The sequence below is a fragment of the Copadichromis virginalis genome, linkage group LG6, assembly GCF_057382275.1.
Source record: "Copadichromis virginalis isolate Kocher_CV1m ecotype Utaka linkage group LG6, C_Virginalis_male_GT1.1, whole genome shotgun sequence".
NCBI classification, from domain to species: Eukaryota; Metazoa; Chordata; class Actinopteri; order Cichliformes; family Cichlidae; genus Copadichromis; species Copadichromis virginalis.
Genome location: NC_140623.1, coordinates 10,413,971 through 10,430,907, shown reverse-complemented (window position 1 = coordinate 10,430,907; position 16,937 = coordinate 10,413,971). Strand labels below are relative to the sequence as shown.

General features: G+C 40.5%; 2 protein-coding genes and 1 long non-coding RNA gene across 5 annotated transcripts; 2 read left to right on the top strand and 1 right to left on the bottom strand.

Moving 5' to 3' along the window:
* Positions 1–1,971, top strand: LOC146707241 (uncharacterized). 2 transcript variants are annotated; one of them, XR_014921055.1, is made up of 3 exons: positions 1–78; positions 1,252–1,428; positions 1,589–1,971. It is a non-coding gene; the product is annotated as an uncharacterized LOC146707241 (long non-coding RNA). The 2 variants fall into 2 exon arrangements; XR_014921056.1 differs by having other exon boundaries at positions 1,190–1,428.
* Positions 1,972–6,922: 4,951 nt separating this feature from the next.
* LOC146707240 (uncharacterized) lies at positions 6,923–10,505 on the bottom strand. Of its 2 annotated transcripts, XR_014920801.1 has the most exons (3): positions 10,426–10,505; positions 7,234–8,560; positions 6,923–7,003 (listed from the first exon to the last, which is right to left on the bottom strand). XR_014920801.1 is itself a non-coding variant. In XM_085458564.1 (2 exons), exons 1-2 carry the CDS (start codon positions 10,475–10,477, stop codon positions 7,506–7,508), a joined length of 1,107 nt encoding a protein of 368 aa, XP_085314690.1. In that variant the 5' UTR covers positions 10,478–10,505; the 3' UTR covers positions 6,923–7,505. The 2 variants fall into 2 exon arrangements, 1 of the variants encoding a protein (XP_085314690.1); XM_085458564.1 differs by having other exon boundaries at positions 6,923–8,560.
* Positions 10,506–12,774: 2,269 nt separating this feature from the next.
* Positions 12,775–14,255, top strand: LOC146707239 (uncharacterized). The gene is made up of 2 exons (XM_085460844.1): positions 12,775–13,329; positions 13,475–14,255. The coding sequence occupies exons 1-2, from the start codon at positions 12,782–12,784 to the stop codon at positions 13,908–13,910; spliced, it is 984 nt and encodes a 327-aa protein (XP_085316970.1). The 5' UTR covers positions 12,775–12,781; the 3' UTR covers positions 13,911–14,255.
* The last annotated feature ends 2,682 nt before the right edge of the window (positions 14,256–16,937 follow it).

Below are 16,937 nucleotides of genomic sequence, written 5' to 3'. Positions count from 1 at the left end.
TCAACTGAAAGGCAGTTGTTAGAGGGTGAATGGCAGGAACACTGTGTCTGCTGCCTCTTCTCTTGCCTCTGTGTATCAGTGAGTATTCAACAACAGTTTCTATATTTAACTGCTGGTTCTTACTGCATAATTCTGTCTGTATAATATAAAAATGATTCAATGCATCGAGTTATGCCAAACCTCACAGAAACTGTGCACGGTGGGTATTCTGAATTGCTGCTCGGCACATATATGCAGACCACAGTCAGAGCCTTACCCTCTGCTGCTTGAAGTCACACAGAGGTAACCCACTCGCTCTCTGTCAGCACGCAGTCGCAGACTCGTGAGCGAGGTTTTTTTTTTCTTTTGTTTTGCTCTTCTACTCTTAAGAGCTCCATTAGCCACACAGAGGGCACAATATGTTCTGCATTGCTTCTCAAAGTTAGCATTGGTTAGTGATCATGAGCTGTTTTAGGTTTATAAATCATTGGTTTACACCACATTCCTCTGAATTAATGTCACAAATTGACAAACTGACAGTGAGATACAGTGAAGTGTGTAGAACATGTAATTCAAATCAGAGCACGAGCAGAACAAGAGCATGAAGCTGAGATCAAACTTCATTTGCTTCCATCTATAAGGTGCAGGTCACTGAGGTCTTCTGACAGAAACCTGCTGGTGGTTCCTCGTTCTAGGCTGAAAACCAAAAGAGACTAAGTGTGTCTTCAAGGCTGTTGGCTGATAATCTATGAAATGCACTAATATTACATTTGATCTCTGCGGTCTGAACATTTGAAAGAGCAGCTCTACTTATTTGTACAGGCTTAATTTTAGGTAGTGGATATTATTATTGTCTTTTAATGTTTGTATTTATTTTTATTGATTATTATTGTGAAGCACTTTCTCTATAGAAATATTTTACCTTCATTTCCCTTCTGTAACTTTATGAAAGCCAAAAGCAAAAAGAGACGATAAGTAACTTTGCATAAATGTGTGGAGCTTTGCAGTTCATAAAGCTTCATAATGACACTATGTGACTATGCAGTGTCCAATATTCAAACTGAAATGCAGTCATTAGAGAGTGAATGGCAGCAACACTATGTGTGGTGCCCTGTTCTCTTTTCTCTGTATCAGCGAGTGCTCAGCTACAGTATCTATATTTAATGGCTCTGGTCCTCACTGTGTGTTTCTGCCTTACTTCTGAGAGCAGATATTTTACAGGTACAAAGAAAAACTGGCAGTGACCTGGTGGGCGGGGGATTCCTCTTTCAGGTGTGACGGCGAACACAGAGGTCGCTCTGCAAAAGAGAGTCATTGGAGGTGATGAATGTGAGCGACAGTATCATGTACAGCTCAGAGCAGTTTATCCACATGGACCTTCCAGCTTGTGTGGAGGCTCTTTGATCAGCGACCGCTGGATTCTGCAGCTCACCGTCTGAAGCCAGGAGGGTGAGGAGACCAGAGCAGCAACTAAAACTTGTGAACCCAAGGAATGTCTAGTAGCCATGTTTTTGCTATTCAGTAAAAAGTAAAATACATTCAGACAAGATGAGAAATAAAATATGGTGACCATCAGTAATCATGTTTTATGTTTGCTGTGCACATGCAGGACCATGTTTGCAAATCTAAGTGTGCATCAAGGGGGTCCGAACAAGAAGTGCAGATAACAGCAGAAGCTGAGATCTATACAGACAAAGACACCAGCACAGGCAGAGTTCATGACATCATGCTGCTGCAGCTACTAGCAGCTCTGATGTCCATCCTATAAAACTACCTGACTGTGAGTTGTGGATGTTTCTGCTTCAGGTTCATGTGTTCTGACAGATACTGATACGTCGTGCTAACTTCAGTTTTAGATTTAAATGATACTTTGATGTTCCTGTGGCTCAAAGTTTCTTGCTTTGAAGTTTTTTTTCTTAAAGTTTCTTCTTGACCTGAGCTCTGTGCTGTGAAGTGAGTTCAGCATATGTAGAATATATTTCCTTTATCTTATCCCAACAGTGGGAATCAAGTACTCACAGGAAGCTGCTTATCAATTGAAAGCCCTGGTTATCAAGTTAACCAGGGCTTTCAATCCTAACGGATGTGGATAAACTATACTGGCAGTGCAGGTTTTAAAAAGGAAGATAAAACTGTAATATTAGAAAAATATGAAGGGTTTAAATGCATAATACAGACTGAAAGTAACAGCTGCTGCAGAAAAACCAGTGTTGTGTGTGTGTGTGTGTGTGTGTGTGTGTGTGTGTGTGTGTGTGTGTGTGTGTGTGTGTGTGTGTGTGTGTGTGTGTGTGTGTAAAATTGCTTAGTAGTAAAAGCACTATATGAATGTGCAAGCACTTCAGATGCTTTGTTCAATAAGACTGGATGAAATCTATATCAATAAAGTCTAGCCCATTTGAAGACAAGCAAGAAAGACAGCAAAAATCCTGACTGACATCACGACCTATCATTACACAGGAGAATCTGATGGATCATTAATTAAGTATTTCATTTAATTAATGTTTGAAAGACAGTTTCAGCTTTTATTCTGTCAGCTACAAACTTTCTGCTGTTTATTAGTTTAAGAGAAAATAAAACTTAATATAACAACAGAATTTAAACATAGGCTGCAAACTGAAAAATGTCTATGAAAAAATGCTATTGAAGAATTTTAGCCCCTCCCACTGACCATGTAGTACAGTAGGACGGTCTAAAGTTGAAAGTTTCAAGGGATCTTCCAGGAATGGTGATGCTGCTTTTCTGGACAAATGATCTCTAAACTTGAACTTAACCAGAGGGATATAGTACAAAGAAAATTCAACAAGGCTTGGCTTACTTTGTGTTAGCTGGCTTGAGAAAACGTAAAACACCAGTCAGTGTCACGCCGCCGGGTATATCAACTTCTCTTTTAAGCTGTGCTTTCTGCTTCACGCTCCGTGCCCACGCATGTAACAAGGGCTGCTACAAGGCCCTTTAAAACAGGAAGTAGCATGTGCTGCAGTGAGCTTGAATGGTGTCCCAATGCACTGAGCAAGCACAGTGCAAGCATGCTAGCCAGGTGTGGTGCGTGATGATAAAGTGGTGACTAAAACTCTATAAAGGACATAACTAATATAACAGCAGGTCAGGGTTACTCTTACAATTTTCTCTGGTAAGAAGTCAAAATCCTTCATATAGAACTCTGAAGTTACCTGGAGAGATGAGATCCTGCTTCATAGTACAGGCCTCAGGGCAACATTTCAAAGTTAACGTGCAAAACAATCAATATATGTATTTGTATGTAACTGACAAAAAAAGGAGAGAAAAGTGTCCAAACACTTCTTGTGTCATTCCAGAGTTGAGGTCGCAGGTTATGGTGCCACCACTTTGTATGCAGAGCACCGGCTGCCTTCATGGACCTCTGTGATCCTGAGTATGCAGATTGGATCAGGAAAACTATCAACCCATAAAAAGCTGTGAGGTGTGGATAACTGTAAACAAGCTGAAATAAATAATCTTTTAGAGTTTAGCTTTGGTTTCTTTTATTCTCTTTGATATAAGCAGTAGAGGATTTCAGAATTTCTGTTTTATTTGCCAAAAGACGTTTTTTCAGCTGCACCCACACACAGTTTCTTTAGATAACTTCAACTGCAGAAAGTAAAAACTCAGCATTAAGTTTCAAATGCAGTTTTAAAGATAATGATAATATGGTGTCCCTGAAGAAAACACCCGTCAATAGAAAAAGCTGCAAAATCCTGCAAAATGTAACAGAAGTTGAATAAAACACAACGGAAATAGAAAAAAATGCAACAAGGCTGAAAAACTGAACAAACAAACAAAAAACAAACACAAATTACAACAGAAATAATAACAACGATATAAAAAAAAAATAAAGTAGAAAAAAAACGTTCTCATCCTAAAACTTGGTGACAAAGTGGAACATGGTAAGGAAACACTCACTTAAGTGCTGTCATTACTCAAAGGTTCCTGATAATCATGCATGAAGTGATTTCTGGAGGGGAATGAAACTTAACTGAACTGCTCCCTGTGACATTTTGACCTGTCAAACGCAGGCGTAACTCCTGTTATTCATCGTTGTATTGCAGGTCTGCTGTGCACGACGTCTGTGAATCTGAGTAATTTGGTACAGATGAAGGAATAAGACTGCTCAGATGCTTTGGGTGTCACGTAATGATCCCTCAGGTTTGGGTGTCTTTGGTGCCCGTTGATTTCAATCTACCTGCACGTTGAACAGAAATTCTGCCATGACAGAACACACTAATGCCTTTTCAAGGGAGAACCGATCCGAATCGGAGCTGTCAGCCCCAAGTTCTCTGCAGTCATCAAATCAAGCATAATCTGGTTTGAACAGGCTCACTGCAAAAGCCTTTTTACCAGCTGCTGTTTGACAAATTGCAAAGCCTCTGAAGAGACTTTAGAAAGGGGGAAAAGGATACGAAGAAAAAGCTGAACAAAAAGCTATCCATGCACTGTTTAACATTTCACTTGGAGCTTATTGACTGTATTCTATCTGTGGATTGCATTATAGCTTCTCTGAGAGCTTTGCTCCCTGAAGATTTTATGATCTGTGAACGCTGAGTCTCTCTTGTGGCTGTAAACCAGTCTGCTCAGCATGGCACTGCATGGCAGAGTTTCTCTCCCTTTTTTTGAATCACCTTTGCTCAGTTGTGCTCCTAACTGATCTCCTGAGTTTGGCTGTATTCCTGGACTTTGCCCTTTAGTTACTCTTCAGTCTCTTTGACACACAGGCTGCCAAATTTGAAATAACATTTTTAGTTTTGGAAAAAGAAGAGCGTGTCTAGCAAATTCTTGCACATCCTTGTTCTTAAATAGCACTTTTCTACTCAAGCACTCAAAGTACTTTATACACCTCATTCACCCATTCATACAAGCACTTTTCTGTACCTAAGTTCTTTCTATCTAACATTCATACTCTGATGGACACATGAAAGAGCAGTTTGGGGTTCAGTATCGTGTCCAAGGATACTTTGAGATACAGATCAGATCAGGCTGCGATCGAACCTCCAACCTTCTGATCGGTACTAATTGGACGTTTGCTGCTGCACATGTAGCATCACAGCTTAGAAGATGGTGGTGTGGAAATGTGTTTCCCATTAACAATTGACTAAGAAACTCTTAGTCAAGGGTTAACGTCACTAATGTCAGTATTTTCACTGACTCTAAAAAGGCACTGATCTTCATTAGATTAGATCAACATTGTGCCTTAAACCTGAGCTGTACAGGAAAATAGATTTCTGATACACATGTACATAAACAAACAAATAGAGATGTTTCCCACCTGCTGAGAAGACAACAAATGCATAACCTGATTACCACCATCTCACATCCTCTGATTTCTGGCACCTATAAGTGAGATTGATTTCACTGTCCTGCTGTCTTGGCCTTTAGGAGAACACAGTGAGACAGATGAAGCTTGCACCAGATGGTGGAAACACATTGATCGTGGTCTTAGACACAGCATCCACACTCTGTACATGATAGTGTGTGTATGGTGCTGTTTGCAGGAACTTGATGAGGCTTTGCTTAAGTGGAAATCCACTGATGTTCAAGCCCCAGGGAAGTGGGCGGGGGGATAGGACCTCTGGGGCCCTCTTCCTGATGGAGCCCTACCTGACTCCTTTCACTGCTAAAGCAAGAATGGTGCCACAACTCATTGAAACAATACTTCATTTCATCAGAATCTTCAAATGATTCTGTTAAAAACAACCGCCCAGTGTACTTGCATGGCAAACATCGTGATTAGATATTCAAGAAGAGCCTCTTAAAGATGAAGGTCTGTGTCTCTTGACCTAAACACATAATCCAGTTAAATCTGATTTATGTTCATTAATGCCCCTCACACTGTAACTTAAAGTAATAAATCGGTCACTGATTAATTACAGAAGTACGTCTGTGAGCATAAAGATTTAAGCCTTGGACCATCAGGATAAAATGTGGTTGGGAAACTTAACAAGCTTTGATAAAACTTCATCAGTAGCTCAAGCAAGACCTCAAAACCTTCGATCACCACGGGTGGTTAGCAGACTGTGGTTGTACCATGCAGCCTAACAACATGCAGTAAATTGCAGGTTAAAGCAGTCTGCTTACACATTGTTAAACGAGGGAAGGGAACTAATGTGGCTGTCACATTACCCTTTTGTCCCATTTCATCCCAGGACTTGATTCAATTGCTGCTCACTTTCTACAATACTTAAAACTGATCAGTAGGACCTGAAACTGCAAACATTCAAACATTCAGGCCAACAATCAGTTGGTGAACATATTAATCTACTACAATTAGCAAAAATGAATAAATAAACAGAAGAAAGTTAGAGTGATATCAGAGTCATGCAAGTTTTTGACCAGCAGGTTAAACTCATGCAAATTAGCTTCATCCAGGCTCATGAAAACACTGTCCTGCTTATAAACAGCAGATCATTTGTGTCAGTGTCAGGATGGTTTATATTTGAGCTTTTAGTTCACACAGAACAATTTTTATTAATTGTTTTTAGCGATTACGAAAGTCTGTGAATCCCCAAATTGTTCAGTTGTTCTCTTTGCTCCCCATGAGGTCACTTTCACCATGTGACAAAAACAACACCCCACTCTACACACTCGGGCCACCAGCAACTTTCTAAATCCTCAATAAAAAGCTGACAGGTTGCAATGATGTTCCAAAGAACTTATTAAGAAAACAACTAAATACACAGAAAATTTTATGAAAATTGGTTTATTTTATATCTCATAGTTTTAAATGATGCAATAAAAATATGTACAAAACATCACAAACTGTAATATTTTACAAATGCTTACGTCCTGCTGATGCAATGGAGACATCTTCCAGTGACAGTCTTCATCAGTGTGAGTGTGAGGAGGATCCTAAACCCACCAACACAGAAGTGCATGTTCACAACTCCCTCTGTGCAGGCGGGGTCAGGACCCTCCTCACCTAGGGTGAGGAGGGTTGGTGCTGTGGCCAGTCAGGTATGAAGTGCTGAGAGTGGATCTTTGGTCCTCTGTGCAGCTCTGTCCACTCTCAGCTGCCCTGCAAAGTAATAACACAAGAAAGACGTCATTTTAACACAAAACAGCATTTTCATTGTTGGTAGCTGCAGTATGTTGTTAAAAAGCAATTTTAAACCCAACGTATACACATGAAAAATATAAATAAAGCTAAACCTACAGTGCTGCTGACATAGGATGATGATTTATACCAACTATTGGAAGAATTTTGTCTTCAATACAGTTTGTTGTCAATGTGAGGTGATAACTTACATAGTTGGAACACAGCACCACTCTCCCGTTTTTCACTTGGTCATCCATCCTTCTCATCGGGTTGGTTGGGGTAAGGCTGTCTTCTGGGTGGGGTGTTTGCTCCATCTTGGACGTAACTGGAAGTAATAACAACTAAAAAACTACCTTTAATTCACAATGTAATATTAATATTAATGTCACATATCAAGAAAAAAAGCAATACATTTCACATGTGCGAGTCACATGTTCTTATATCTGTAAAAACAAAGTTTAAAAACACATTCTAACATAAACTAATCAGAGTCACTGTCATCCATGGAAAGGCTAAAAGGCCTCTCCCAGAAACGTCTGACTCCAAAACTACCTGAGGATGTTGAAGGGGCATCAAACTGGTCACTCACCTTGCACCTCTTTGCACTTACCTCTTCGGTGCAGATGTCTTCTCTGCTTCTCTTTTCTGAGGAAGGAGCAGCAGAGAGATCAGCTGAGGAAGAAGCAGCAGAGGGAGCAGCTGAGGGAGGAGCAGCTGAGGAAGAAGCAGCAGAGAGAGCAGCTGAGGAAGAAGCAGCAGAGGGAGCAGCTGAGGAAGAAGCAGCAGAGGGAGCAGCTGAAGAAGGAGCAGCAGAGGGAGCAGCTGAGGAAGGAGCAGCAGAGGGAGCAGCTGAGGAAGGAGCAGCAGAGGGAGCAGCAGAGAGAGCAACTGAGGAAGGAGCAGCTGAGGAAGAAGCAGCAGAGGGAGCAGCTGAGGAAGAAGCAGCAGAGGGAGCAGCTGAGGGAGGAGCAGCAGAGGGAGCAGCAGAGGGAGCAGCTGAGGGAGGAGCAGCTGGCGGATCACCAACTGGGGCAACAACTCGAGGGAAGAGTGGGGCATTGGCCTGGCCGAAAGGCGGCATGGCGATGGGGGCAGCACCTGGAGCAATAGGACGTTGCCAATCGTGCCAAAACGGCTCTGGAGGGTGCTCCCGGATGAGAGGGGAATCATCTCTCTCATCCATGGTGTCATACCCAGAGTCATCGCTAAGCCAATCCCCCCACTCTTCTGAGTCGTTCCAGTCAGATGAATTGTCAGTCTGTTCACTCACCTCTTCATCGTCTACAGGTAGGTAGGGGGGGTACTCACCATACTCACCTTGCTGTTCACCGACATCAGCATCTGGTGCTTCATCAGAAGAGGGTGAGGGTGAGAGAGGGATAAAATACTCACCGTACTCACCTTCGCTGATACGCTGGGTATCAGTGTCCTGAGCTTCACCAGAAGAGGTGGTGCTCTGGAGACTGTCATCCAGGATCCTGATGACTTCAGGAAGGCCTTCTTCTGCAGGGCGTTCAACCACATAGTCAAGACGCCCTGTGAGGAAACAATTTTTAAAATAACATTAGGAATGTAATAGACACCCAGTGTTAAAGCAACAGACCTACATCTGTTAGTTTGAGCAGAGGATGAGAGAAAAGCATTTTATGTCAGACTGAATGACACTTCTACTTGTTCAATCTTTAAGTGAAGTTTTTTAATAGAAGACCACCAAACCTCCACCAAGGCAGCTCACTCTGTGTACTTTTAAGGTGACACTATATTGACACTATATATGACACTGTATTTTGTGTACATTCAATTTGTTTTATTTGTTCCTTGTAAGCCTTTATGCAAACACTATGTTGGAGTAGGTAATGGATAATAGGTATTGATTTGTAAATAGCCGGACATGAGTAACTTATTATATAAATATACTACAGTACATTTATAACTAACCATGCAGCTCATTCTCCTGTTTTATTTACAATTCACGATGTCACACATTTTGAAAAAAGCTCATAGGTTAAATATGTGGATGCAAACCATAATGTAACATTTAGACCACATGTACCAATTGCATGTCCTAAATATATATATATATATCTCCCATTTTGACCTCGGGACTTCTAGGTTATACTCGGCACAGATGTTCCTGTACACTATGCCGGCCACTTGGTTATGGCGTTCCATGTATGCCTTGCCTGCTAGCATCTTGCACCCTGCTGTTATGTGCTGGATTGTTTCTGGGGCATCTTTACACAGCCTGCACCTGGGGTCTTGCCTGGTGTGATAGACCCCAGCCTCTATGGATCTTGTACTCAGAGCTTGTTCTTGTGCTGCCATGATTAGTGCCTCTGTGCTGTCTTTCAGTCCAGCTTTGTCCAGCCACTGGTAGGATTTCTGGATATCAGCCACCTCCTCTATCTGCCGGTGGTACATACCGTGCAGGGGCCTGTCCTTCCATGATGGTTCCTCGTCTCCCTCCTCTTTCTTGGGTTTCTGCTGCCTGAGGTATTCACTGAGCACTCGGTCAGTTGGGGCCATCTTCCCAATGTATATATATATATATATATATATATATATATATATATATATATATTTTTTTTTTTTTTTTAAATAAAAACACAACCTTCTTGGCAAGAGTTGCACACACAAAGCTCTGCAGGTATGTCTGAAAATGATGGTCAAGTGAAAAACAAACAAACAAACAAGCAAACAAACAAACAAACAAACAGAAACTCTTAACTCAGAATCCACATTTTTAGAAATGTGCACAAGGACTGTATCTGCCATAAGGACAGATACATCTAATCTGTGGTAAACATGCTATCCCTGTGTAAATATCCCTGTGTACAATATCTCTCTCTGCTATCTAATAAGGTTAAAAGCATTACCGTAACAGAAGATAGGTCTTAATGCCATTATTACTACTGTTTTCATATTCTTTTGATATTATTTTATTTGTATTTTTTTATCTTTGTGTTTTGCAGCAGAGAAAAAATATAGTTTATGTCAATAAAGCCTTTGATCCGGAGAAGAAAAGGATGTCAGGAGGGGACCTGGATCTGTGTGTTTACGCCTGCGTGTTCTGAGGCCATGACATCTTGAAGATGCCGTTACCACAGAAACTGATTTTTGGGCATTTTACAAATTTTAGTCCATTAAGATATTTTTAACCATTTCATTTTAAAGAAAAGTGTCAAATTTGAAGCCTTCAAATCAAAGTAACACCTTTTTTTCATATTCATACACCAGTTGTTAATAATTTCTACACCTCTCCCGGAAAATTTAAAACATACAAACAATTTACGGGAAACAATCTTGAATACACATATTTGATCACGTTAAAACTTGATATTCACACTGGAACTTGTTAAATTATTACAGTAATTTACATTTAAAGAAATTTTCACACTTACCTGCAGCGAAGTCCAGGTGACAGTCGGGGAGTCCGGGTCCACGGCGAGCCATCTTCAAACTTGAAAAACAAAAACAAGTACAAACGATCCACAGATTAAGTACTTGTTATGCGTTCAAGTTATATCCGCTTTTAGTAAAATGGTTTGCAAAACTTAGCTTTCCACAGGCTGAGGTTGGAGCAGGTCGAAACAAGTCCACGAGCAAGTGTAAACGGACGTTTGGAACCTTGTGCAGCATTTATATACCCTCGGCGGCCATGGTTACGGTTGTCAACGTGTACAGGTGCACGTGATAGAACTATAGGAATGGAGCTCACCACAGTGTAATTACAGTTAATTTATGGTCATTTACTGTCAGGGTGGAAGTAATGAATTACAAATACTCACGTTACTGTAATTAAGTAGATTTTTTTGGGTACTTGTACTTTTATGAGTAATTTTTCAAGTGTGTAATTTTACTCATACTTGAGTACAACTTACACCATGTAATCTACTGAGTACTACTGAGTACGCCCACAATTTGAATTAATATTCAAACCTTTCGTCTGCATTTTTGCAGCCAATAAGGCCGTGCAATCCCGACCGGCCAATTTAAGACATAAGCAAAGATAAACTCTGCTGCAGCAGCAGGCACAGGTGTCTGGAGGTGCTACATGGTGGAGTACAAACTACTTTATAGACGGAAGATTTGGAGACAAAGAAGCCAAAATGGAGACAGAGGACAACACTGTCAACCATGAAAACGACGTAGAAAAGACGGAGGACGCGTGCCCGTGGCCATACCTGGAGGAATTTTTCATGTGCAGAGGGAGAAAAGGAGACAGCGTCCAGATGCAGTGCAAACTTTGTTTGACCTCTACAGTCATTTCAGCTTACAAGACTTCAGCGTCTAATCTTAAAAAAACACATTGAGGTAAGAGGTTTTACAACTATACGTGTACAATATTGCCTTCTTATTTTTCATGTGTGTTAAGGTTATTAGTTTGGCTAAGATATTGTCACCGCCATTGGTTAGCCTGATATTAAAATAAGACGGAGCTAGCTAATGTGCGTGTGTGTGCATAATTGAGCTAAATTCGTAGGAATGTTTTAGCTTATTATTTGGATAACCACCGTCATTACAATAAATTAAATTTGTAGTCATTTAAAACTCACAGGCCTACAATCAGCTGGCCTATATAAAAAACAAAAACAAAATTTGAACACAGTGCTGAGCTGCATCTCAAATTAATCTTCCAGCTCTCAGCTGACATGTATCAGAGCCCGATGGATCAGTTGATCAGGATCATTGGCCTGATATAGGTCTATCATAGTGACGTGGCTCTTAATCAGTAGGGTTATATGTTTCCCAATATGATTTTTTTTTTTTAAAGAACATAATGTGGATTGTTTTTATTTGTTAGCTGTATGGGCAGCATTTTTGTGTATGTGATCCCTTTTCTTAAATTACATTTGCTATATACACATATTTTGCTCTCTTAGTATTTTTAGAACCCGACTAATATTGAAAACTTTAGGGTGATACTGATAAAAAGGAGTTAAAAATTTAGATACTGATACATTGGTCGATACTCTTTTTACAGATAGTATACAGATTACAGAACTTAGAATGTATACAGAAATTCATGTTTTTTGCAATGATCGTTCAAAATTGGTTTACATTTGTAAATAAATACAGCAATATATCTGCAAGATTTGACCAAATTCACCACTCTTTTATACTATGCTAAACAATCAAAGATTAGCTCATGTCTAGTTGAATGATGTTTTAAAAATGTGTTTTCCTGTAGTGTTAATCACAGTGATGTTATGAAGTAATGTATGAACCTGACGTATGATAATATTTATCTCTACAGAGGAAACATCCATCGAAGATTGAGCAGTACAATATCACTGTGGCATCAACATCTCGTCAGCGAAAGACCACAGCCACACCAAACAAGCTCTCAGCAAATACACAAGCCAAGTTACCAGACCTGATGTTGAGAGCTGCAAACAAACATGTTCCACAAGCAACTGTTGACATGCTTGTCATCAATTTCACATGTGAGGGTCTACAGCCATTTGCAGTGCTAGAACAGCCATCTTTCAAAGAATTGGTTACCACATTACAACCTCAAGCCAAAGTCATCTCCAGACCCACTGTCCGTGCCAGAATCTGTGAAGCTGCTGATCACATGAAGATGACTTTGGTTGCAGCATTGGATAAAGTCAAATTGGTTGCTACCACTACTGATTGTTGGTCAGCTCATCAGAAAAATTACCTTGGAGTCACATGCCATTGGAGGAATAGTCCCTGGAAAGAAGATCTGCAGCACCAGCATGCAAAAGATTGAGAGGGTGTCACACATTTGACATGCTTGCTGGTGCGCTTGATGATATCCATTGCCAATACAAGATTAGAGGCAAAGTTGTAAGAACCACAACTGATAGTGGATCCAACTTTGTCAAGGCCTTCCACATGTTTGGGGCACAAAATGATGCAGATGAAGCTGAAGATGAAGCAGACCCAGAAACTATTGACCTGACTGACCATATTGACTACCATGAGGCAAGTGCAATTCTTGATGAAGACTCTGGTTTGGAGTATCAACTCCCGCCTCATCAGCGATGTGCATGTCACCTGCTAAACCTTGTGGCAACATCTGATGCTGCCCTAGCAGAGAGCATGAATGAAACCTACAAGAGGCTCTCCCGTGCAAGCTTTGCAAAATGCCAGGCCATTTGGAACAAAACTCATTTGGCTAATGAAGTGGTAGAGGACAAGTGTGAACTACAGATCATTCGTCCCAATGCAACACAATGGAATTCAACCTACCTTGCCATTGAAAGGATAATACGCATCATTGATGAGAAGGGGGAAAATGCCATCAGGAGCATTTGTGAGGAGTTCAAGGTGAAAATGTGAGTAAAATTGGACACCTACCAATATGGTTGCAAATTTTGTGAATTTTCCTTAATGGATGGTTAAAAACGTGAGCAGACTCTTAATATTAAATCAGAAGATCCCTATTATAGTCATGGTGGGTTTTGTTGTTGTGTCTTACAGGTTGAGTCCTGCAGAAGTTGCATTCCTTAGGGAGTACTGTACCACCATGAAGCCACTGGTGAAAGCTTCAAACATTCTTCAGTCTGAGTCCACTTCCTTTATGGGATGGCTCCTGCCAGTAATCCAACAACTACTGTCCAAACTTAGCAGGCTGGAGACATCAAGCAAGACATGTGTGCCACTCATCAGGGTGATCCGAAGGGCCAGCTCTGTTCTAGGATGCCCTCTGGACCCAGTGGAGGTGGTGAGTGACAGGAGAATGGCGGCTAAGCTGTCATCCCTGTTGGACAACGTCTCCCACCCCATGCAGCAGACTGTGACAGCACTGAGCAGCTCCTTCAGTGGGAGACTGCGGCACCCACGGTGTGGGACGGAGAGATTTCGCAGGTCTTTCCTCCCCACTGCTGTCAGACTCCACAACAAAGACTTTAACTGAACAAACACACACATCCACACATGTGCAATAACACTAAGTGCAATAATCTTTTCTGGCATCGTTGTATTTTACTCAGTTGTATATAGCATTCGTATTCTATTTTTATCTTATTGTATATTTTTATTCTATTTTATTCTACTGTATATAGTATATTATTTTATTCTATTCTGTACAGCTGTGTACTGTATTTATTCTTATTGTATTCTAATTTTTGCGTCATAACTTTTGCACTGTCCACTTCCTGCTGTGACAAAACAAATTTCCCACATGTGGGACTAATAAAGGTTATCTTATCTTATCTTATCTTATCTTATCTTATCTTATCTTATCTTATCTTATCTTATCTTATCAGAGCCCTGCAAAATGGCCTTCAAAAGCGTTTTGGAGCGATGATGGAGGATCCAGAGTTGGCTGCAGCTGCAGTCCTCTTACCCAAGTTCAAGACTTCCTGGACTGACAGAGCAGATGTAACAGAGGCTGGTAAGGATTCATGTGATCCCATTTTTGTGTATTTTTACATTTGAACACATGCTTAAGTGAGTATTTCACCTAATACATTGTAAGCTATTGATGGTCTGTCCTGAATACTAAACAATCCTTTTTGAGAATTTGCCGTTTTTAAATTTGTGTTCAGGAATAATCACTGAAATTTAAATAACAAAATTGTGTTATCTACTTACAATTAGAGCCTTGACATACATCAAACAACATCTTGAAACGACAGAGCATGAGAGTGAGGATCAGCAAAGAGAGTCATCTGATGAAGATGAATTCTTCTCCAGACCAATCTCCAGAAGGCTGCAAAGTGCAGTTGAGCTTGATGGTTACCTTGCTTGTGCCACAGACACCATGGAGCTGCTGCACTCCTTCTCAGGTATCAAAAACCTCTCTCTTAAACTGAACACAGCTCTGCCTGCTTCTGCTGCGTGTGAACGACTTTTTAGCTGTGCTGGTCTACTCTTCACAGCCAAACCAAGTCGGATTGCCTCTGTTAATTTAGAAAACCAGCTCTTGCTGAAACTGAACAAAAGGTTCAAGTGTGACAGAAATGCTAAGAGTTTAAGACACTCACCTGCCTGTTGTTCATTGTATGGGGAAAAGTTTAAATGGTTCTACGCATGTTCAGAAACATATTTGTCATTGTTTTAACAAACAAAATTCCTTCTTTTATATCTACATTTATTTACAAAACAAGTTACCTTTCTATACCTTGTTCATCTGAGAAATGTGCTTTGAACATAAATATTTATACTGGTGAATCGAGTTGAATGCCTGCTATTGACGACAGAATAAAACATCAGTCTGTTAAAAAGTAATTAATACTCTGAGTAGTTTTTGAGAAGAGTACTTTGTACTTTTACTCAAGTATTTTTTTAACACCAGTACTTTTACTTGTAATTGAGTACAATTTAAGCAGTGTAACAGTACTTGTACTTGAGTACAAATTTTGAGTACAGCAGGTGGATGAGGGAAAGGGGAGGAAGGAGGAGGAGAGACCCGCGGACCGGCCGCGTCTCGTATTGAAAAGGAACCCGATTTGTCCCGGACTTCAGCTTGAATGAAAAACAAATACACAAAGCTGGAGTTCTTCTGTGTCTTTACGTGGCCAGCTGCCTCTTCTTCTCCCATTCTCTCTCCCTCTCTCTCCTGTTGCTACTTAAATCATGAAACTGATCAATGATCAGCTGATCGCTTTTCTCTTGGAGATACTATATAGCTCATGCTTACGGAGCCCCTCTGATGACATCCTCCAAAAAATAAATAGATTGTGGCGACAAAATACTACTTCCTGCCCTCGAAATAGTATAAGTGCCCACGAAATACTTATTTGTGGCCACAAAATACTATTTCGAGGGCACGAAATAACGTGCGCACGAAATGCTAATTTGTGGGCACGAATTGGGTATAACGTGGCAACGAATTACGCATTTGTGGCAACAAATAGATGACGTGCGCACATCATATTGATACATTGGACAGCTGTGTAGAGACATAAGCATAAGAGTAGGCTAAACCTGTACAACATGGCCAGAGACAGTATGATTGAGTTTTATTTTTGTCATGGTCTGCGTGGCAGACCTTGGGTGTGTGGGGAAGGAGGACCCAAAATGCGTTTATTTACAGTGGAGTAAACAATACACAATAATAGGTCTAGGTCCCTCAGACCCAGATCCCTGACAATTTTAGGCTGGGAATGAGCTACACATGCATTTTGAAAAGCCTGGCACTGAAAGGAACCATTATTATGGAGAGACAGTTAAACAGGATATTAAGAGCCCAGTTGCATTGCAGACGTAAGTACGACCCGGACGTTGGGATAGATTCTATTGTCAACCAACTGCAAGGGCCTGGGAAGGATCACGGTTATTGGTCAAGTGTTTCGTGCTCACAAATAAGCATTTCGTGCGCACGTTATACCCATTTCGTGGCCACGAAGTAGTATTTTGTGGCCACAATTTATTTATTTTTTGGACCATGTCATCAGAGGGGCTCCGTACATGCTAATATCACATCTTCACATTTTTTTTAGAGGTAACAATAACTTTGCATTCTCGCTACTCAGCATGCTCTAAAACAGGTATATGTTAGCAATGACAACATTTAACAAATGTTTTTAAAATTCTAGCCGTGCTAATTAGCCTTAGGATTGGTTGAGGTCTGTGAAAGCCTTTGGAACAAAATCAGTCTTGTAAAGCTCACTATTTTCCAGCTGAACCTATAGCACATTTGTTAAAGTCAGTCCGGATTGTACAGCTTCTAATCAGAAACAATTAAAGTTTGTTTCTTTTTTTCTGCTCATCAATCTTTTTCTGTAACCAGGATACCTGGAAAGTCTTAAATAACTCATGTTAAAATGTTGCAGTGCTGTAGAGTGGGGTCATGTTAACAATCCATTCAAACTTGTGGTCTTCAAGGTCAACTTTAAGATTTATTGGTTGAAAATTGACAAAAAGCTTTAGAACTTAGAAATTATCATTCCTACAACTGTGCTGTGTATATGTCACAACATATAGCAGGAACCTATAA